The 23,574-nt window shown below is 38.5% G+C and overlaps 1 protein-coding gene across 1 annotated transcript in view; it reads right to left on the bottom strand.

Moving 5' to 3' along the window:
* NKAIN3 (sodium/potassium transporting ATPase interacting 3) overlaps positions 1–23,574 on the bottom strand; it is a 390,601-nt gene that overhangs the window by 30,301 nt on the left and 336,726 nt on the right. Inside the window, exon 5 of the mRNA XM_033203651.1 lies at positions 15,325–15,385. Coding sequence (XP_033059542.1) covers positions 15,325–15,385 — 61 coding nt within the window. The remainder of the gene's footprint in view (positions 1–15,324; positions 15,386–23,574) is intronic.

Raw genomic sequence — 23,574 nt, 5'->3', positions numbered from 1 at the left:
GACTTTATTTAAATAGTTTTAGACAAATTCTTTTCCTATGTAATACACTTTTTCTTAGTTATCCAGTTTTTTCCCTCTCTCTATATATATATTTTTATCATTCTTATTTAAGTCTAGCCAATGTTTTACTTTGCTCTTTAAATCAAGTAACAAAGGCTTGCTGGCATTGAAGTCTCTTTATAATTCCTTTTTACTGTCTGCTTTCACAATTTTGGACATTTCCCTTCTGAAGTACTTTCTTTTTTTATAGCTCCTATTAATACTTTTGTTTCTCTCTTTCCTAGGACAATCTCCATCAAAAATGCCATTTGCTCACTGAGATCTCTTTTATAAATCCTTTTTCCCTTTCTATGAATTACTGTTCAGAGAAAATTGAATTTGATCATTTCATTCCTAAGATTAAATCCATTCACTGCTCCACATCATCCAGCAGAGCATCTGAAGTGGTGTGACCTGAGTAGGTACAGATGTGACAAGGTACCAATTTCCTCATTCCCTAGGGGTGTGTGTGTGTGTGTGTGTGTGTGTATGTGTGTGTTCATTGAGTGAGGCTTGAGGTAGCTAGCCTTCTAGGCCAGATATTTCTTGCTGGGAGATGGCTAGTTTATTTGCCATTGGATGCCTATAAATGTTGGAATTCTCCAGCCAGGCCCCTGTAATCCCAGTGGGAAGCTGAGGTGGGAGAATCACTTGAGCTCAGAAGTTTGAGGATGCAGTGAGCTATGATTGTGCCACAGTACTCCAGCATGGGGGACAGAGAGAGACCCTGTCTCTAAAAAATTAAAATTAAAAAAGAGGCATTCTCCATGAGTGCCAAGTATGAAATAGGTTGAAAATCACTAGTGTGAAACGGAATCCAAGGTCCCTCAAGGACCGATCCACCATTCATTTCGTGAACTGAACATCCCCAGTAACTTATGACTTCCTGATTGATCCAGATTTTCCACAGACAGTCCTAAATATTTTATGGTATCTCTAAGCTTTTGTAGCTTATTTTCCCTGGTATCTAAAATGTCTTTCCTTTGTTCTCTTCCTGATGACATGTTATTTTTCACATAAGACCATACTATATGCTCTGAGCAGCCACATTTGATGACTTGAGACACAGTTAGCCTCTGCTTATGTTTTCAATGCATCTGATTCACTTTACACAGACCACTATCTGCATTTCACTCTTCTGTAATTGTTTGCCTACCTCACTTCCTTAATAGAATGTAAGATCTTCCGGCAGATCAAGTTTTATTCGTCACTGTATCCTTGTGGCCTAACTCACAGAAGTCTCTCAATAATTGTTTTTTGAATGAGTGAATCAATTAATAAGTGAAAAATTAGCTATTTAAGTTTGTTTATTTATGCTTGTTTTGTTTATTAGGACAATATTTGAAGGGCTCAAAAATGATATTAATCATTACAGTGACTTCGTGTTTGCAGGTTAAGTATTTAAGGGACTTACAAGTCTAAAATTAAACAATAATATGTTGCATCTGGACTATAAATGCTTTTGAATATCAACAGTTTAGTGAACTCAGAACAAGAAAAGATATGAGAGAAATACAGCCAGTCAAACATTTCAGTGTGCATAGGAGTTAGCAGCCTACCTGAAATATGGAAGGAATACAGGATTCCATCAGGCAATATGATTAAAAGAAGCAAATGGAATGTCAACAAAGTGTCTGTCAAGTCATATGAAAAGATGTTAAAATGTTTTAAAGGGCTAACACGTATTAAGACAACCAAAATGAGACTTTCAGTAGGAGTGAAGTCTTCTGTGTATTCAAATCTACTATCCTTTGAGTCCTGTAGTTGTGGGCTGCTAGATTATTTTATGGAATGAGATTTTCTTTTGTTCCAACAACTCTTAAAGAAAAGCCCTTTAAATTCATTAGTGGTAAGCTATGGAATCTCCTTAGAATTTGGGTCCTGCTTCCCAGGTGAAAATTCCTGAACATATAGAAACCTTAAGTTGTCTGAGATGCTTATTTATTGGAGAAATGTATTTCTAACACGTGAAATTAACTATAGAGAAAACAAAGTAAGCTAATCTCATATAGTGTTAATACTATTTCAGAAAGTACAGGTTAGGATTTTATAATCATTGGGATAATCTGTGTCTGCATGGTATATAAAATCTTTTTAGTTCTTAAGATAATCAGATGGATTATATTAGATTTGATAGATTCACCCACTGAAACCAATTCAAAATTTTAATTGAGTGATTGATTTTATACTTGTGATTTTAGGTTGAAAGACATGACAATGTTTTATTAAATTTGGGTAATGTTAAAAAACTTGAGATTTAATTTATGAATGAGCTTATTTTATTAGATTTATTAGATTTGTTGTATTGGCTTAAAAACCAGCAAAGGTTTTGTTTATTGGTACTGATACATGAAGGACTTCCAAAAATGATAATTACAATGAATTCATGTTAAATGTTTAAGGGAATTTAAGTTATAAATGGAACAGATTATTTAAAGGAATGTAGATGATTGAATTTAAATAGATTGAATAGTAATTGAAGTTTCAATGTGTTGGCTTATGCCTGTAATCCCAGCACTTTGGGAGGCTGAGGTGGGCAGATCACGAGGTCAGGAGATGGAGATCATCCCAGCTAACATGGTGAAACCCTGTCTCTACTAAAAATACAAAAACAAAATTAGCCAGGTGTGGTGGCAGGCGCCTGTAGTCCCAGCTACTCGGGAGGCTGAGGCCGGAGAATGGTGTGAACCCGGGAGGCGGAGCTTGCAGTGAGCGGAGATCGTGCCACTGCACTCCAGCCTGGGTGATAGAGCAAGACTCTGTCTCAAAAAAAAAAAAAAGGATGAAATTCTGATACATGCTACAATATAGTTGAAACTTGAAAACCTTATGGGACGTTAAATAAACCGTACACAAAAGAACAAGTATTGTGTAATTCCATTTACATGAGGTAATTAGAATAGACAAATTCACAGAGATAAAAAGTAGAATAGAGGGCAGGGTGCGGTGACTCACGCCTGTAATCCCAGCACTTTGGGAGGTCAAGGCAGGTTGATCACCTGAGGTCAGGAGTTCGAGACCAGCCTGGCCAACATGGTGAAACCCCATCTCTACTAAAAATACAAAAATTAGCCAGGCGTGGTGGCAGGTGCCTGTAATCCCAGCTACGTGGGAGGCTGAGGCAGGAGAATCGTTTGAACTGGAGAGGCGGAGGTTGCAGTGAACCAAGATCGTGCCATTGCACTCCAGCCTGGGGGACAAGAGAGAAAAACTTTGTCTCAAAAAAAAAAAAAAAGTAGAATAGAGGATACTTGAAGCTGGAGGGAGGAGAGGATGACAAGTTGTTGGATGGGTACAGAGATTCTGTTTAGGACGATGAAAAAGTTCTGGAAATGATAGTGTTGATGGTTGCACAACATTGTGAATGTACCTCATGCCACTGACTTGTACACTTAAAAACATTAAAATGGTTAATATTATGTTATGCATTTTACCACAATGAAAAGAAACTCTCCCCTATAGTGATTATTAACACTTACGAGATTTATAAGCAGAATACTTAAAGTTCTATGTAGCATCTAGAGCAGGGGTGTCCAAGTTTTTGGCTTCTCTGGGCCACATTGGAAGAAGAATTGTCTTGGGCCACACATAAAATATGCTAACACTAATGATAGCTGATGAGTTGAAAGAAAAATCTCAAAACAATCTCATAAAGTTTTAAGAAAGTATGCAAATTTGTATTGGGCTGCATTTAAAGTCACCCTGGGCTGCATGTGTCCCGTGGGCCGCGGGTTGGACAAGCTTGATTTAGAGCTTAAAAAAACACAAAAACACAGTTTTAAAAAAATTTGTTACTTTGAAAAAAATGCATAATGGGTTAAAACCCTGAGTAGATGTTAATAGAATTTTCTGGGCAGAAAAGCCTCCCTCATGAAAATGTACAAAGTCCTAGAGAAACTTTGGTCTTCACTTGTTTCCCTGAAACTTTCTTGTCTCAGTTATGAGGAAAACACAGTATGACACCTTGGCTTTGACTTTAGGGCTAGTAACTAAGAGTGTTTGTTTTCCTTAAGTAAAAAAGAAACAGATTTAATTTACTTTTCCAAATAAACATGTAGGTGAGTAAATAGAAAATGAGGCAAATATAGAGCAAAGGAAAAGAAAATAAAACTTAAGCCCAACCCGTGATTTTGTTCTCACAATATGCGAAAACACAGTATGCTTTTCATCCTTTTCACAGAGACCTCCTGCTCAATACGGGATTTACAATGAAGTCACTGGGACAATCTGACCTTTAATTCACTACTCTTTTGAGAGTCAGCAAGTCAGGGAAACCCAGATCATTTCTTCGACCATTTGGTATGACGCTGCTTCTGAAGTCAAGCCCTTTGTTTTGACTGGAAACCTTTCCAGTAAGTGATTCCCTACATGCTTACTGCTCCTTCTGCCAGGGATGCTCTCCTGGCCTTTGCCTCCTAGCTCCTTTTCATCCTCAGGTCTCAGCCTACATGTTCTCTTCTCAAAGAGAGCTTCCCAGGCATGCTGGAGGCATTCCTGTTTGCTGAATGCCTGATACGCTGGACTCCTGACTCTCCCTTGAGTGACAGGGGAACTCCTGCCTCTTTTACTCGGGGTCTTCCTGTCTGGGAGGGAGCCTTTCTCTGACAGACTCTCTCAGGTGCTCCTCAGTGTCTTATGCCTCAAAGGCACTTATCACCTGCTTCTCAAGTTAATCTGGTCAACTTTTCTCTAAGCAACACTCAACGACCCAGGCCCGTTTGATAATGTGGCTCCGGCATTTGAAACGTGTGGCTTCCAAAGCTTCAGTGCTGGTCTATGTCCAGCAGGAAGAGAGGATAAGAGCATGAAGAATCACATGTGGAAGTTATTTAGGGGCCCTCGTCTAGAATACAATCTCATGGAGCACCTAACTGCCTGGAGGCTGGGATAGATGGAAAGAGAAAGAACTGTTCCCTTCTATGAGGAAAAATGTGGATAAAATGGAAACACTAGTTTATTATAACTTAGATATAATTTATAATTAACTTACTTTGTGTCTTATACAATTTAGAAGGAAAGGTAAATGCTTTTATCAAATGTTCCCTATTTTTTTTCATACTTGCTTTCAAGTCATATGAGTACTCCCTAACATCTCATTTAGGTGCCAGTTTCAAATATTGTTCCCAGTAAGAACACTAAATTATTATTTCTTTCTTAGTAAAGTACATAGTGTAGAGAACATGAAGATGAGTGTTCCATATATGCCCTTTATTGCTGGTTACTTGTATGATACTTCTTTTTAAGGAATTGTAAAATCAGATCTTCATTAAATCTTAAATAGTTGGTCCAAGACTATAGCTCTTAAAAATATTATATGCCATTTTGTTATTTAAAAGGATAAACATCTCTTTTATTGTCTGGCCTTACTTTAAAACATTTCTGTTTTATTGACTGACCTTACTTAAAATGCTTTAGTATAACAGTGTGAATGTTAACATAAGCTCTATAGTAGGAATGATTGGTTAATATTTTAAGGACATAATGACAGCTCATCACTTCAAAAGCAGCTTGAACAAGTTCTTCAGAATTTGTTACCTGTGTCTGCATCAGAAATCTGCTTAATCTGTGTATGAATATTAAAAGTACCTTTAAAAATAGAGGCATAATTGATGTACATAGTTTTGGGGCACATGTGATAATTTAATACATTCATATGATTTGCAAAGATCAAATCAGTGTACTTGGGATATCCAGCACTTAAATATTTTTATTTGCTTTATGATGGAAACATTCAAAGTATTCTCATCTAGCTATTTTGCAAAGTGCAATAGATATTGTAAATTATAATCACTCTACTATTGAACACTAGATAGTAAAAAATAATTTTTAACTGGCAAAATATGTGCTATTCAAGAGATGGGATTTTCTGCAATCCAGGGGAGAAAGTGTTCAAGGAAGGAGAAGTCAACAGCAGCCAAAGCTGTCAATCAATCTTGATAAGATCCGAGAGAACGTGACAATTAGGAAGTCCCTGCTGGCCTCTGAGACAGCACGTTCAGTGATAACTCAGGAGGCATGAGAGTGAGTGGGAGTAGGGTGAGGAAAGGAGTGCTGTCAGTCTCGGCCACTTTGCAGAGAAGTTGGGATGTGGAGGGAAGGAGGAGTATGACAGACAAGAAAGTGCAATTCATGCCAGGTGGAGTCAAGGGTGATTTCTATGTTCTTTTTCTGGTTTATGTGACTTTGTTTATAAGCTGAAGGGAAAAGACCTAGTGGAGGAAGAAGCTGGGCAGAGGGAGTAAAGTTAGGGGAGGGGACAGAGAGAAAACCTAATTAAGAGAGCAAGGTTCTTAAACAGGTGGGTGGGATGGACATAGCAGCCACAGAAGCCACGGGACAGAATGAAGTCTGCTTTTTCTGATGATGATCATAGATGGATACAGACAGATCTGACAGAGAGACAGCCTGGGAACTTGAGGAAATCATTCTCACTGCTTTTATTTTTTGTGTGACAGAGTCTCAGTGATGGAGTCTTAATGCTAAGAGGAGAAAGCCGCCGGCGGTCACATTGCCTCTTTGGGCCTCACTTCTTTATCCCAAAAATGAGAATAGAAACTCTAAGTTCTCTAAAATGAGGCTAGGGTGCTCTGTGGCACTGGCATCTCAAATAATTCACTTTTAGGGGACTTGGAGAGAGCACTGATGAAGAATGAGTGGGAAGGCCCCTTGGCGGGTTGGGTGGCTCACATGTGAGGTTGTGAGGTTGCATCAGGACATGTGCTCCTCTCTGCATCACTAAGCAGCTTAGGGACAGACGTGCAGAAGTGGAGGATCAGTAAACCCACAGTGGGGCTGGCAGAGCCAGCTTAGTGAGACCATTGAGAAGGGGGGTTGTTGGGATTAGAATACTGAATTTAGATCTCAACTGGAAACACAGAGGCCCTGGTACAATGCTGTCAACTGCTCTTCTGCTGGGCTCCTAAATTTTACCACTAACAACCAGGATAAAACTATTGCACAAGATCCTCATAAAATCCTTACAATCCATTTTTTTTTCCTTGCCATGCATCCAGGGTGTCATGAGGATGCGATTTTTAAATTTGGTACTCTGCTCCCTCATTATCACATCTGCATCCCAAATCCCTCATTTTCCACTCCGCACCATCTGGATGGCAGATTCTTCATTCTTCCTTTTCAAGTAAAAGGATGCTGCACAGCCTGGCACTGTTGGTAATGGTGAGAACTGGAGAGCTCCGACCTGTCTAAAGCAGGGAGTAGGGAGGTATGATTCCTCCTTCTGAGCAGGCAGGCATTTGTGTAGAGGGCCTGTTTCAGGGGTGAAGCTGATACATCAGACCTCGTTACTGTAACTCCGGAGCACAGAGGTCAGGGTGTTTTAAAACCACTCCTGATGCTGACCATTTGTAAATCAGTGAAGAAGGAAATGTGATGTGCCTGATCATACCTTGAAATCACCCCCACTCAAAAGCATCATCTATAGAACTGCAGTGTCAGGCCTGTAGGTGACTTGCGGATCCTCAAAGAGGTGATGTGATTCAGCAGTGGTTACACAGCTAGATATTGGCAGTTAGGACCACCATTACCGAAATCATTTCTAACATCTGGTTTCAAGTAGAAACGTAGAAAATTAGAACCCCTTCTGGGATGCAGGAGTTGTCTGCTTGCTGGTCTCAAGTTTTTGGCAAAACAGGCTACACCTTCTCTCCAGAAAATTTCCAGATAATGTAAGTGCATAATATAGGGCCATGCTTTTGCTCTGGAAAATTGTTAAAGATATAAGTGCACAAATACCTTATTATGAATTAATCGTTTTTTTTTTTTTTTTCCTGTGGTACAGGGAATGGGAAGTTTAATTTTTCTTAGCGAGTGAGGAAAGAGATATGAGAGATAATGTAAAGACAAACATTTTCTACACTATGTATTTTGTACAACAAATATTCACTAATTTCCTATGATGTTCCATACACTGAAGCAGGTTCTGAGATCCTAGGGTAGGTAAGACATGATCTCCACCTTTTATGAGTGGGGAAGGCAATTAATTAAAAAGTAAATTGAGCGCAGGTTCAGAGACACACTCAGGGTCTACTGAGGCATGGAGAAGAGGAAGAGGGTGTTTGTGAGAAGAATGTTAAAGAACATGTAGAAGTTTTTAGTTATTTGAAGGGAGATGCTATGGTCTGAATGTTTACTTCCTCCTCCCCCACCAATTCATATGTTGAAACCTAATCCCCAACGTGATGGTGTTAGTAGGTGAGGCCTTTGGGAAGTGATTAGGTCACTCATGAATGGGTTAGTGGCCTTGTAAAAGAGACCTCAGAAAGCTGCCTTGCCCGCTTGCCCATGTGAGAATACAGGAAGAAGAGAACCACTTATGAACAGAGAAGTGGGCCCTCAGCAGACACCAAGTCTGCTGGTACCTTGATTTTAAACTTTTCACAACAGAGCTCTGTGAAATAACTTCCTGTTATTTATAAGCTACCCAGTCTATGGTATTCTGATACAGCAGCCCAGAAGAACTAAGACAGGAGGTGAAGATGTTTCATTTGATGATTGACTCGGTTGGGACAATCAGGGAAGAGTCAGGGGATACAAGGAATATGCCCAAGCTTTTCAGCTGATGTGAAGAGCTGTCATTTATATAAATGGAGATAGAGAATAAAAAGGAAGAACCTTCTCCCTGATCTCTGCCAATGGAAATCCTAATCATCCTACTGAGTCCATTCGTTCATACATTGACTCATTCATTTAATAGTCATTCATTGAAAATTGTGCAGGGTTCCCATTATGTTAGGAAATGGGGTCAGCCCTGGTGAAAAACATGACTTTAAAAAATTACAGTTGTGTTAAATGTTGCCAAGGAAAAAGCACAGTGTGCAATGAAAACATCTCACAATATATCATCAGTATCTAAAACTAACCTGGAGAGGGTGGGAGGAAAGTGATTAAACTTTGGAAGAGACAGCTAAGCTGAAATCCAAAGGGTGTATATAAGTTAGTGGGTCAACAGAGGGAGGAAGCCTCTCTCAAAGGGCTGGGTGTGAAAGCGCTTGGTGGATTCAGCAAAACACATGTGACTGGAAGTGGGTAAGGGAGGAGAGTAGGATATATAGCTGTAGATGATTCCTAGTCAGGCTGAATTATAATCAGGAGTCCTGGCTTAAGGAGATAGGCAATCATCTAGGCTCTACTTCACTGTGAGTTTAGTGCTAATCTTGGATTTGGTTCTGGTAAAGGGGCTTCTCTATCTTTCCCCTGTGAGGAGTCTCCAGTTGGTTTGAGGGTTTGGGCATTTGAATGCTTATGATATTCTTGAGAGAGAGTCTGTCTCAGTAACCTATTTAAGGGTTAGAATCTTAGCACTCAACCAGGGCACTGTAGCTGGGATCCTGTTCTGGACTTCCCTTGTGTGGGGTGGCTGAGGTCACAACTCTTCTGGTCCCCACTCTTTGACAGTAACTCCGTCCCCTTCACCACATGTTGCAGATGAGTTGACTCCTAAATGCCTGCCTTACCCTGTGAGTGCATCCCATTCAAGTAAGTCCCTGTTTTCTCAGGAGTGTTCTTGTCCAGAACAAAATCAAGCTCTTGTTCTGATGTGGTACAGTGGAGGTTTATTTCATCTCCCTATACCTTGACTTTCAAAATTACTAAAAATATATCTAATTGTATTAAAAATGCAGGACCGCCACTTGCCTCACATAAACATTTGCAAGTGCATTGGAAATCTCACTAAGTTTGAAACATAAAGCAGTATAATTTCACCAAATTTGAGAACATTGGGGTTTTAAAAATGACTTTGTAAAACTGAGTTATTGGGCCCAGAAAATTTATTTCACACTATAAACTCAACAAATATTTCTTTTCCTCATTGTTTTTGAGACAGCATCTCTGTCACCCAGGCTGGAGTGCAGTGGCAGGATCTCAGCTCACAGAAACCTGGAATCTCCATCCCACCAACCCCACTTCCAACCCCAAGCTCAAGTGATCCTCCGATCTTGGCCTCCTGAGTAGCTGGGACCACAGGTGCATACCACCACACCAACTATGTTTTTGTATTTTTGGTAGAGATGAGGTCTCACCATGTTGCCCAGGCTGACCTTGAATTCCTGAGCTCAAGTGATTTGCCCGCTTCGACCTTGCAAAGTGCTGGGATTATAGGATTGAGCCACCACACCCAGCCAACAAATACTTCTTTACTGAATTCTACATGCAAGGCATTTTTCTGAGTTATAGGGTTACAATGGGGAGCAAAACAAATATTCTGCCTCACAGATCTGTGCTAGTGGGAGGATTAGCTAGTCATTGTGTAGATATTTGGCAGAGCCATCTCAGCAAATTAGGAAAATGTTTCAGGATCTAAATCTGAGCTCTAGTGAGGCTGATGGAGAAAGAATCAGCCTTTAGGACAGTTACATGCAACCAACTAGATAGTTACCAAAAAAGAAAATTACACACTCTGAGAATCAGTAGACTCTTAAAGGCTTATTAGGCAAATATGGTAACTCCTTTGAAATGTTCACTGTGACTTCAGGACCATCCTTACATAGTCTTGCACATTTCTCCGTCTTTGACTCACAACATTCTCCTCTCCTCTCACCTTCAAATATCCATACATTGCTAGGGGTGCAAAACACTGGACTCGTTTTCTACTCTGAAGATCTTCCGGGTCTCTGCTTATTCCCTCCCCTGGTGTCTGGCCTTGTGGTCACTTTACTTCTCTGAGGCTTCCATACATTATAAGTTGGCGAAAAGAAATTCATAAATTAACATTCAAACTAGTGTTTTTTTTTCCCTACCATTTGCTTCTTCCATAAATTCTTAGGCGGAGATAGGATTTTTAAAAATTTTCAGCTCACACTATTGCTATGGAAATATCACCTCATTTTCTTAGAAGGAGTCATGGGCAGACAGGTAAATACATGAACATTAGCCAGCAGGAAGCTTCAAGGACAGTAGAGCAATGAAATGTTTTTCTGATAGTTATGCTTCCTTCCAGTAAAAAGTTCCTCAAAAGTATAATAGCGAGGGTCAAATGTTTATATAAAGAACTATTTAGAGCTTTGTAATGTAAAATATTGAACCCACATCTGAGGGGTCCATTTCCTTTCAAAAACTGTTAGGGTTTTCAGTATACTTTTCTTTCTCATCATTCAACATATACAACCCAGACTAGCCTTTGTGAGCCCAAATAAATGTGCCAGTTGCAATTTGCAGCCTAACGTCACAAGGAGTAGTGCAAGCAACAGAAACTCTGAAAAAGCCTGGCAGTACTTATGCAAGTAGAATGCTATTTTTCAGCATCTTTCGCCTTATCTTCACACTTCTCTGAATTAAAAACATTATTTCTAGAAAGTCTAACAAGATAATAACAAATCCACAAGTTCATTTTCAGCAAATGATTCCCAAACAAGGTGTTGACAGATTTTTATCATTTTGATTCCAGAGATTCTAGTCTCATGAAAGTGTTCATGGAGATTGATATATATTTATATATTTAAAAGAAATGAAAAATGGAAGGAAGAGATATAACTAGGCTTTTTCATTAGAATGAATGATGAAAAGCGCTGACCCCACCTAGCACTCTGCCTTTTGTGAGCTTTTTATTTCATTGTCTTTGACCTGCAATCATAATCTTTATAAGAAATAGTTAATAAAAGAGGCTGAGAGGTAACCAAGAAGACGGGTGGCTAGAAATAAATGTTTCCTCAAGTATTTATTACCCTTCAGAAATATCTGTCTGAAATGTTAGTCCCATATATCCACTTTAACAGTGTGGAGGAGGGAAGTGGTAGCTGTTATTAATTTTTAAGGCTGGCTGGCAGCTTTCAGTCCAAGAACAAGGCTTAACTTTGCATTTTGAATAATGTAGAAATTTTCATTAGTTAGAATAGAATCAAAATTATGAATGATGTATTGCCTGCCAAAAAACTGACATTATATTATATTTGCAGTTCTCTTTTAGAATAAGCTTTCCAGAAGTGTACTTAGACAAATTGGAAAGATACCAGTATTGTTTACTTATTTTATGTGTAAGTTTTGGAAAAATAATTCAAAAGACATGTCTTCCTGACGGAGGGTTGGTAATGTCATATCCAAGGGGCAGTTCATTATTGCACCTAAAAGCTAAGTGTTGGCACAAATAGTACTAGTGTATGAGATCATTGCAATTGGTTTCAGGTATTACATTTTGCTCACATCTGCCTTCTGAAGACCCTGGGACAACTTAATTACATCTGCACTTTTATTTCCTACCTTTTTCAATAAAAAACATAAAATTACCCTCAGTTGAGACCTATCAGACTCAAATGTTTGTGACTGCTTTCCATTGTCATCTCTCTTCCAGCAGATTATCATGTTAAGTTAGTCTTGGGCATATATACTTTGCTTTGAGCACCCAAGTTTCGTTTCGACTCTGAATCAATTTGAATTGATGACAACACAAGTACTATATCCAGATGTCTCTCAGTAATGTAATGTATGGCCCTCATAACAAACACTAGAATTAAACTACTAATAGAATAGTCTCCTAGCAGCTGCTTCAATCCCAGTTTGAAGGGCATTGAAATAGCTGATTCAGAGATTTCTATAGAGAAACTTAAGCTAATTAAAGATGTCAAAGTCAATGGAACAACAATAGCTGTCAGTGAACAATACGATTTATATACACTGAAAAGAAGGCTAATAGAAGGTTAACAAAAGTATCCATTTATATGAGTCTTTTATTTTGCATGCCATTTTGCATTTCCCAGCTTTGCTCAAACCACAAGTCTCAAGGAAAAGACTTTTGTATATTTACTGCACTAGATGATAAGACTATTGATTAATCTGCCTTTTCTCCCACTGTTAGGTACAACTGAGCACTGGTGTCTTTTGAGAGTCTTTGAACAGTTCAGTGAGGAGGAAAAGAAAGAGGACAGTTTGTTTTGGTTGTTGTTGTCGTCTTATAACTACTCAAAAGTAGGTATCTACTTTCTAAGAGATTCAGCTGGGATTTATCAATTTATTAATTTTTTTACTTATTCAGCTCAAATTCCAATAACTTTCAGGTTGAAATTCCAGTTAATATTGCCCATGCTCAACCAACTGTTTTTGGCTATGCAGCCTGTGGTAACTGTGGGTTAGAAGCATGCTGCTAACCTTCTGTATATTAACTGCATCAGGTTATAGAACTACTAATAAAACTAAAAATGGAGATTTTGAAGTTAACCTCAAAATGAAAAGTGTTGTCATTAGAACTGCACTTTTCAAGTGACAGAAACTTTTTGTCTTATCTAGCATTAAAAAAAAAAAAAAAAAAAAAAAAAGCCTGAGTAAGCATTAAATACATGACGCAATTTGTCTGCGTGTTTTCTTTCTTTTTTTTTTTTTTATTATACTTTAAGTTCTAGGGTACATGTGCATGACGTTTATATCATGTATAACTCCCCAATGCAATCCCTCCCTCCTCCCCCTCCCCATGATAGGCCCCAGTGTGTGATGTTCCCCTTCCCGAGTCCAAGGGATCTCATTGTTCAGTTCCCACCTATGAGTGAGAACATGCGGTGTTTGGTTTTCTGTTCTTGTGATAGTTTGCTAAGAATGATGGTTTCCAGCTGCATCCATGTCCCTACAAAGGACGCAAACTCATCCTTTTTGATGGCTGCATAGTATTCCATGGTGTATATGTGCCACATTTTCTTAATCCAGCCTGCCTGATACTTTTAATCTCAGGGTCTGAGGTTTGGTCAAATAAATTGAGACAAGACCCCATTAGATTCTGGATTACAACTCATATATCATGCACCACCCATCTATTTGATGGGAAGCATTCATCAGACCCTTTTGAGGTTGTGTTCTGGAAGGAAGTTATAATGGCTAGCTACTTTGCTTCATTTTGTTACAAATTCAACCAATGATTGCAATGCAATCTCTGGTTTGGTTAGGTGTGATTTCTTTATCTAAAATAATTTATTTTTTGAAAGTAAATTAAAAATTTGAAAGTAAATTAAAATTTTGAAAGTAAGCTGGGCACAGTGGCTTACACCTGTAATCCCAGCACTTTGGGAGGCCGAGGCGGGCGGATCACAAGGTCAGGAGATCCAGACCTTCCTGGCTAACAAGGGGAAACCCCGTCTCTACTAAAAATACAAAATAATTAGCCAGGCGTGGTGGCGGGCACCTGTAGTCTCAGCTACTTGGGAGACTGAGGCAGGAGAATGGCGTGAACCCGGGAGGAGGAGCTTACAGTGAGCGGAGATTGCGCCCCTGCACTCCAGCCTCGGCGACAGAGCAAGACTCCGTTTCAAAAAAAAAAAATTTTTTTTTTGAAAGTAAGGCCGGGCGCGGTGGCTCAAGCCTGTAATCCCAGCACTTTGGGAGGCCGAGACGGGCGGATCACGAGGTCAGGAGATCGAGACCATCCTGGCTAACACGGTGAAACCTCGTCTCTACTAAAAGAATACAAAAAACTAGCCGGGCGAGGTAGTGGGCGCCTGTAGTCCCAGCTACTCGGGAGGCTGAGGCAGGAGAATGGCGTAAACCCGGGAGGTGGAGCTTGCAGTGAGCTGAGATCCGGCCACTGCACTCTAGCCTGGGTGGCAGAGCGAGACTCCGTCTCAAAAAAAAAAAAAAAAAAAAAAAAAAGAAAGTAAATTAAAATATGAGTCCTTAACAGAGTTGTGCCAAGAAGTGTCTTATACATCAGCAGGTGCTCAGTGAAGGCCATTTGTTGACCTATGCTGCTAAAGCTCTATCATATAACTGCAGGTCATAATATTAATAAATGTTTTTCTTTTGGGTGTTCTGCTAAAACGTGATTTAGCTTTTAAGTATCCCATTAACTTTTTTTTAGCACCTCGTAATTTTTTTTTTTTTTTTGCATCTCGCCTGGAAGGTTGTAAATTTTAGTTTTTTTCATTGCATTTTTTATCGTTTATATACATATAGATCTTTCTGTAATGTATTATTGTATTGATATCACTACTGTTACTCAGACTTCAAAATTCTGCCACCAACAGGCCTCAAATTGTTAACAGATAAAACAACCATTGATTGTCTACTCAGCATAATGGTTAGATGTCTGATGAAAAGTTGCTAAGATATATGACAGCAATCCTTGGCCTTCTGAGTCTCTGCACGTGCTCTCATAAATTGAGAGTTTCAATATGTAGCGTCACCTTATTTGTGTGCAATTCAGTCTGTCAACTTTTGACTGTAACTTTAGTATGCTGAGTTCAATCATTTTAGACTCCAAATATAAAAGAGTTCATAACCCTGTAATGATTAGTTTTGGAAGCTGTATCTCATTCAAAAGGAACCCACAGGGAGAGAGAAAACAGTACTTACATGTGTCTTCTTCTTCCATGGAAATACTGATCACATAACAGGCATACACAAAACCCACCAACTGCAAAAGGGAAAACATGTGTACCTTAAGAATCTATGCCAAGTTTCCACACTTAAAGAGCCAATATAATCTAATAAAGATAAAAATTTATGAGCAACTTTTAAGAATTTGCAGTAGAAAACACTCTTTCAAAATGATAGCTGTGATTTTAAAAGAGCCTTTTCATTTCTATGTAGCCACAACAGCTTTCTAAAAAGTACACAGAAATGTGGGAAAAAACCAATTTCTAGACATTTCACTTAGATTTTGATTTGGGACTTACAGTTCTTGTATTTTATAATCAGCAAAGATTATTAAGAAATCCATTTTAAACTTTTGATTTTTTTCTGATGATTGAGCATTTTGTACTAGCACTCATTAACTGTAACTATTTTAATGTTTAAAAGCTACAGAAGGAATCAAAACATGTTGCTTATAAATTAAATACCAATCATCTACTTAATTATTTAAAATGTTCTGGGAATGTAAATCATATTTAGATACTAAATTGCTTTGTTAATCATACCACAAGAAAACACATTAACTTGCTGGTGATTCAGTAGTGATAAAACAAAATAGAAGAGATAATTTGTACTTTGGATACTAGTAGTTCAGAGAATAAATGCAGGTGTAGAATTTAACCTCTGCATTTATGATGCTAAGAGGACGATTTTTATTCCATGGAGCCAAAGACACTGCAATTCCTAGAGGACAAAATTGTCAATGAATCTAGTCCAGTCTAAAAATACTTACTATAAGCACTTCAATAGGTAGGAAAAGTAGATACTTAATAGCTTCTGTAGTTTATCTTCTTGCCTTTGTTAACATTTGTTTCCACCCTTTACCACCATTATAAAATAACACTGGGAAAAGAAACTTTTTCTGATAGTCCTGGTGTCAAAGGCTGAAGTTTCCAATGCAGAGAACAAGATATCTGAGGCTTTTGACTGCCCACGTGAATTAGGACCCTGAGCTTGTAATCCATCTCTGGACTGTCTAGACAAAGGTCAAGAAGCCCTGAGAGGATGAGAGGTTAGGGAAAAGTTTAGGGTGAGGTCTTAGGAGAAGGACTTACAGAGAAATCTGCCAGGGTGCTGATGGCTCCTCCCACCCAGCGGGCACCTCCTCTCACCTCAAACCAAGTGAGGGGGTGCTTCAGAAAGCACTGAGGGAGCTTAATATTTCTTACACTTTGGGCAACATGGGGGCTTGGCAACCAACTCACACTTGGAAGAGTCAAAAAGCAAGAGGCTGTGTTTAGAGGGGCTTTTGGTAGCAGTGTGTGGAGACAGGACTGGGTGGAATTGGCAGGGTAGGATGTGTGTGTGTGCCCTTAGCCTGGGGGTAAGGCCTCTGGAGAGATCTTCCTGTGCTGTTCTGGAGTTGGAGCCATCCCAGAGGACTTCCTGGAAGGGCAGGTGACCTCAGAAAAAGGATGGTGGTACTTTGGCTATAGAAGGCAAGTAGGGGTGCAAAGTGGCAAACCAGGGAGGCTGATCATCTGAGAAACAGGTAGGGATCTTAAAGGAGGGGTGGGGTGGGATTCTGAAGAACCCCTAAAAGCACCCCACGAGAAGAAGCATGAGCATGTAGGAGCTGTCACACCGAGAGCGTATCCCTGCCAGATTACAATGGAACCCGTCATGCTAACACCTTATTCCCTCCTTTTCTCCCATCATTCCTCCTTCTACTTCATCCCCACAACAACGCAGAGGAACAGTGAGAGAAGTGGAGTGAGAAGAGGAGGAAGCAGTGTTGTGTTCCCTCCTCTGCAAATCTGCAAGTTGAAATCAGGCCCAAGCTGAGCGGGAGAGTTTTTAAGTGGATGAGAATTTGCAGTGACCTGGACTAGATATTTAATATCTCTGAGGAGCTAAAAGAGCTATAAATTCTGCTTGAAATATGATCCAAAGGGTGAGATGGAACAAAGCCGTAATGTGTACTTGAAGGGGCAGTGAGAGAACAAACAAAATTGCCTTTTGACTGTATTCTAGCAAGCCATTCAGTAAACCAGTTACATACACAAGAAAGAAATGGCCCCTAATCCCATCACTAATAGCTTTACAATAGATTTCTTTCCAATCTTTCTCTCTTGTAGTTGCTATGTATCACTTGTACTCGTATGACCCAAGTTAATACTCTCCATAAGCTTAATTATTAATGACTATGTAAATTTGTATTATTTAAATATACTGCTATGTATTAAGTAATGTTCTATTATTGAAAGTTGTTTTCAAGTTATAAATAATGTTATGAAAAATATTAATGTTTTTCCTGAATTTTTGATGATCGGATTCCCAGAGGTAAAATTATTATTGCAGAAGTGCCATTGAATATTTTTATGACCATTTTTTATACATTATTGGTTTATTGGTTTTCAGAAAGTTTGTATCATCTATCCTACCACAGCAGTGACTGAAAATGCTTGCTTTTCCATACCATAGGATAGTTCCACTTAAAAATACACGTCAAGAAAATAAACAGAATGGCATCTCTTCATTTATTTATTTTTGCAATAGTTCTCTTTCATCTAACGCATTTTCATATTTTATTAGTCATTTATGTTTTTTCTTTTGTGAATGACCTCAGAAGTTCTTTGCCCATTTATTAACTTGATCTTGTTTTCGTTAATTTATATGAGGTCTTATGGGGGAGAGCCTTTGCTGTATTTGTTGCAAATTTTGTTTCTTTATATTAGCCTGTGATAGTAGTGGTTTCATAATGTGGGAACATTTTATTACTAAACTGTATGTTAGAAGGCATTTGCCAGCAAACAACTTTCTAGTTCTTGGTGGGTTCTCCCTTAGGGGTATGTGTGTATATGTGTATACCTGGAAGCATGCATACGTGTAAATCAAGAACTCTCTTGCATTAGTCTTCTGTTGCTGCTGTAAGAGATTGCTGCAAACTTAGTGGCTTAAAACAACACAAATCTTACAGTTCTGAAGGTCAGTTGTCTGAAATGGGCCTTATGAGGCTAATATCAAGGTGTCAGCAGGGCTGTACTCCTAGAAGATCTGGCAAACTGTTTCCTTGCCTTTTTCAGCCACAAGAGCATGCCTGCATTCCTTAGCTGCTGATTCTGTCTCAGGCTGCCATCTCCCTGGTCCTTCCTTCCCCGCCTTCCTATCTTGCTGTTAAGGATGTTGGACACACCTGGACAACTTAGGACAATCCCTCCGTGTTAAGGTCACAAGATTATCAATCAATTTTATCTGCAACCTTTATTCATTCTCCTTTGCCCTGTGCAGTAATTTATTCACAGGTTCCAGAGATGAGGATGTGGAAATCTTTAGGGAACTGTTATTCTATCTATCACATCTGCCTATCACATGTGAACTCATATTTAGACTCGCAGCAGGTTCTGCACAATTTAGGCCACAGTGGAGATGGAGAAATCACACTGAGAAAATTACTTAAATCTTACACAGGAACAGAAAAACAAACACCTCATGTTCTCACTCATTAGTGGGAGTTGAAGAACAGGAACACATGGACACATGCAGGGGAATATCACACACCAGGGCCTATGGGGGGCAAGGAGAGGGAGAGCACCAGGACAAATACCTAATGCATGCGGGGCTTAAAACCTAAATGACAGGTTGATGGGCGCAGCAAGCCACCATGGCACATGCATACCTATGTAACAAGCCTGCATGTTCTTCACGTATCCTAGAACTTAAAGTGTAATAGCAAAACAAAACAAAACAGAAAGATTAAAGTAACCACTCAAAAAACTTAAAAAAAGAAAATTACTTAAGTTTTAATGTATGAAGTATGATGATGACAGGATATCCTAATTTTAAAAAATGATGAGAGGAAAATTTGACAAGCCACAGTTCATAGCAATCCACTCTTGTCAGCAAATGCCATCTTTTAATATTGGGAAGAAACCATGATCATCAATTTGGTGTTTTTACATCTAGTCCATGTTTTCTCATCCTACCTACAAATATAAATCCTAACAGTAGAATATAGTTATTTAATTAATTTATTTAACTTTTATTTTAGGTTTGGGGCTACATGTGAAGGTTTGTTACACAGGCAAACATGTGGCAGGGGGTTTGTTGTACAGATGATTTCATCACACAGGTATTAAGTCCAGTACCCAATAGTTATCTTTTCTGCTCCTCTTCTTCCTCCCATCCTCCACCCTCAAGTAGACCCCAGTGTCTATTGTTTCCTTCTTTGTGTTCATAAGTTCTTATCATTTAGCTCTCATTTATAAGTGAGAACATGTGGTATTTGGTTTTCTGTTCCTGCTTTAGTTTGCTAAGGAAAATAGTCTCCAGTTCCATCCATTTTCCCACAAAATACATGATTTCATTATTTTTTATGGCTGCATAGTATTCCATGGTGTATATATACCACAATTTCTTTATCCAGTCTATCATTGATGGACATTTGGGTTGATTCCATATTTTTACTATTGAGAATAGTGTAGCAATACACACAGGCATGCATGTCTCTTTATAATAGAGTGATTTATATTCCTTTGGGTATATACCCAGTAACAGGATTGCTGGATTGCATGGTAGTTCTGCTTTTTGCCCTTTGAGGAATGGCCACACTGATTTTCACAGTGATTGACCTAATTTACACTTCCACCAAAAGTGTATAAGCAGATCATAATTATTTTACATAGCACATTTCAAACAGTTTTCTTGACAATTTCAAATTCTGGGAGTATTGTCTTTTCACTTTGATTAGATCATTGTTGTTTTTATTTTGCATTGTACCTGACAGGGAGCTTGTACTAGGAGGACACACGTCAACTCTGCTATTAAAAAAATTCATACATGTCCATAATTAGTTTTAGCTTTAATGCATGGATTCTTCCAAGAAAACATCTATGCCACTTGAAATTTTGTGAACATTAGTTTTCTTAAAAACAGATAATATAATCTGTAAATCTACTAAATCCTGCACAGAGATTGCAGTTCATCTCAATACACCCAACACAATCGTCACTGCTAACTGCATTACCCTATGGAGTTTTGCTCCCCCACAGGCTACTGCTAGCATAGTCATGCATCACATAACAACATTTCCGTCAGTGATGAACCACATAAATAATGGTGGTTTCATGAAATTATAATGGGGCTGAAAAATTCCTATTGACATCGTAGCTGTTGTGACATCATAGCACATGCAACACTCACATATTTGTGCTAATGCTGTTGTAAACAAATCTACTGCACTGCCAGTCATATAAAAGTATAGCAAACACAAATACGTATAGTATATAATACTTGATATTGATAGTGAACAACGATGCTACTGGTTTATGTTTTTATACTATACTTCTTACTGTAGAGTGTACTCCTTCTACCTTAAAAAAAAAAGTTCAATGCAAAACAGCCTCAGGCAGGTCCTTCAGAAGGTGTTTCAGAAGGCATTGTTATCATAGGAGATGACAGCTTCATGCCTGTTATTGCCACTGAAAACCTTCCCATGAAAGAGGATATGGAGGGAGAAGACAGCAATATTGATGATACTGACCCCAGAGATATTGATGATTAGGCTGAGGCTAATGTGTCTGTTTGGATCTCAGTTTTTTCTTTTCTTTACTTTTCTTTTTTTTCCTTTGAGACAGAGTTTCGCTCTTGTTACCCAGGCTGGAGTGCAATGGTGCAATCTCAGCTCACTAGAACGTCTGCCTCCTGGGTTCAGAGGATTCTCCTGCCTCAGTCTCCTGAGTTGTTGGGAGTACAAGCATGCACCACCATGCCTGGCTAATTGTGTATTTTTAGTAGAGACGGGATTTCTCCATGTTGGTCAGGCTCGTCTCAAACTGCTGACCTCAGGTTATCCGCCCGCCTGGGCCTCCCAAAGTGCTGGAATTAGAGGCGTGAGCCACCGCGCCTAGCTGGATCTTAGTTTTTAACAAAGAAGTTTAAAAAGTTAAAAAAAAAATTAATAGAAAAGGGTTTATAAACAAGGATGTAAAGAAAAAATATTTTTGTACAACTGCACAAGGTCGATGTGTTTGTGTTACAAGCTAAGTGCTATTTTAAGAGTCAAAAGTTTCTTTAAAAAGTTTATAAACTAAAAAGGTTACAGTCAGCCAAGATGAATTTGTTATTGGAGAAAGTAAATTTAAAAAATAAATATAGTATAGCCTAAGTGTACAGTGATTATAGTCCACAGCAGTGTAGAGTAACATCCTAGGCCTTCACATTCACCGATCACTCCCTCACTGACTCACCGAGAGCAACTTCCAGTCCTGCAAACTCCAACTATGGTAAGTGCCATATACAGGCTTATCAACATTTACGTGTTATACCGTATTTTTACTGCACTTCTTCTATATTTAGATATATTTAGATGCATAAATACTTACCATTGTGTTACAATTGCCTATAGTATTCAGTACAGTAACAGTGCTATAGAGGTTTGTAGCCTAGGTGTGTAGTAGGCTATACCACCGAGGTCTGGATAAGTAAACTCTATGATGTTCTCACAATGATGAAATCGCATAAGGCCGCATTTCTCAGCATTTATCCCGGTAGTTAAGTAACATAAGACCTTCTGGCATATAGGCCTAGTAAGGCTACCAGTGTCAAACTATAAGTCAGATATTGTTACTAGCTAATGTTCCTTAGGTTTTTAGATAAAAATAAATAGAAAAAGGAGCTGCAACTTCCCATGCTTCCACAGATTATCCTGTGTAGCCCTTTCAATACATGCATTTTCTGTTGTTATTTTGTGTACCTCTTTGAATTCATTACTTTGGGGAGCTTACTTTGAAGATGATCCTTTAGCTTGAAAAATAGTTCAGTAAGTTTGGGCGACATGAGTTCTAGTGTCATAAACATTGATAAATCAGATTTCTTTTGAAATCTAAGGAGCTAGACCAAGCAGCAGCCAGGCAGATCAAGATTCTCTTCCTATCCACTGTGACTAAAATGACTGACACTCTGGATTTTCTTGAATCAGGCTGCATTGGAAAATTTCTGTACAAGGAGTTCTGTTGTTTTGCATACAGACAGAAATTTAGATGAGGCATTGCGAATTCTATGTTGGAAGTTGCTTATTGGATAGTAAGTCCATAGTTGCTTGATAGTTTTTGTATTCCAATGATTATCCCTCCACAACAAACTCAGGTAAGTTAAATCTCACAAATCATTATTTTTTCATCCATATAGGTGAGAGGTAAGCAAAGATATATCAAAACGTTTTGATTGAGTACTATAGGACTTTTCCAGTATAAAGCTAAAGTGTTCATGATAGCTCAATGCCACAATGAATATTCTTTTCTAATGTTCTAATACATTGCCTCCCCTCTTTTTTTGGAAAAAATATAATACTTCTACCCACACCTTTATATTGAATTAAAGTGAATTGTTATTTTATCTTTTTTGATGTTTTTCAATATGAGAATGATGCCTAAAGTGTATGTTAGCATATTGTTAGCCTCTTTGACAGGACATATGTATTTCGGTGTTTTCTAATATTGGCTCATTCGATTTGTCATGCTAGAGTCCATCAGCATTTATTGGTTGGTCCATCAGCATTTACTGGTTGATCCATTGGCATTTACTGGAAGAAAGGCCAGAGGATTGATGAGAACGTCTCTTGAGAACAAACTCAGTCATGCTGATACATTGTTTTCACATATCAATATGTAGTGTTGATTTGATGGAGTTGAGCCTGGAAATCCAACAGGACACCAATTTCCCTTAAAAAAAAAATCCTATCCCGATGGAAGAATCTTGACCTGAAACTAAGTGTATACTACCCTCTACTAGATTATCTTTCCACTGTTGTAAGAGGACTGGAAATTGTTAACTGTTAATAGTTGAACTGTATATTATTTTGTTACATATTCACACATTTAAGGATAAAAATCTAGGTACCCTCTAAGAAATCTTTATAATATAAAATAAAATTGTATTTGTTGCAGGAAATCTTTATGTGATTTTAATGCACACTTTCTTCTAGGCTAAAAAGAAAGATGTTGACCAGATGACTAACATTGAAAAATAAATGCAAGCTTTGCAGTCTTGATTTTATCCTTCAAGTAAGTACAGTTGAAATTCAAAGAGAGGTTTGGGAGGAGGATGAGGTAGTAAGCAAGTTATATAATGAGAAGATGGTTATAGATGAACTTTTATGAAGGCAAAAGAGAGTAAGCTCTTTGGATATTTTTTTCAGAAATATGTGTTTACTTAAGTTCTGTGTAACTTATACTTTTTTCTCATAGTTTT

The sequence above is a fragment of the Trachypithecus francoisi genome, unplaced genomic scaffold (assembly GCF_009764315.1).
Source record: "Trachypithecus francoisi isolate TF-2019V2 unplaced genomic scaffold, Tfra_2.0 Lachesis_group7, whole genome shotgun sequence".
NCBI classification, from domain to species: domain Eukaryota; kingdom Metazoa; phylum Chordata; class Mammalia; order Primates; family Cercopithecidae; genus Trachypithecus; species Trachypithecus francoisi.
This window is presented reverse-complemented; position numbering and strand designations above follow the sequence as displayed.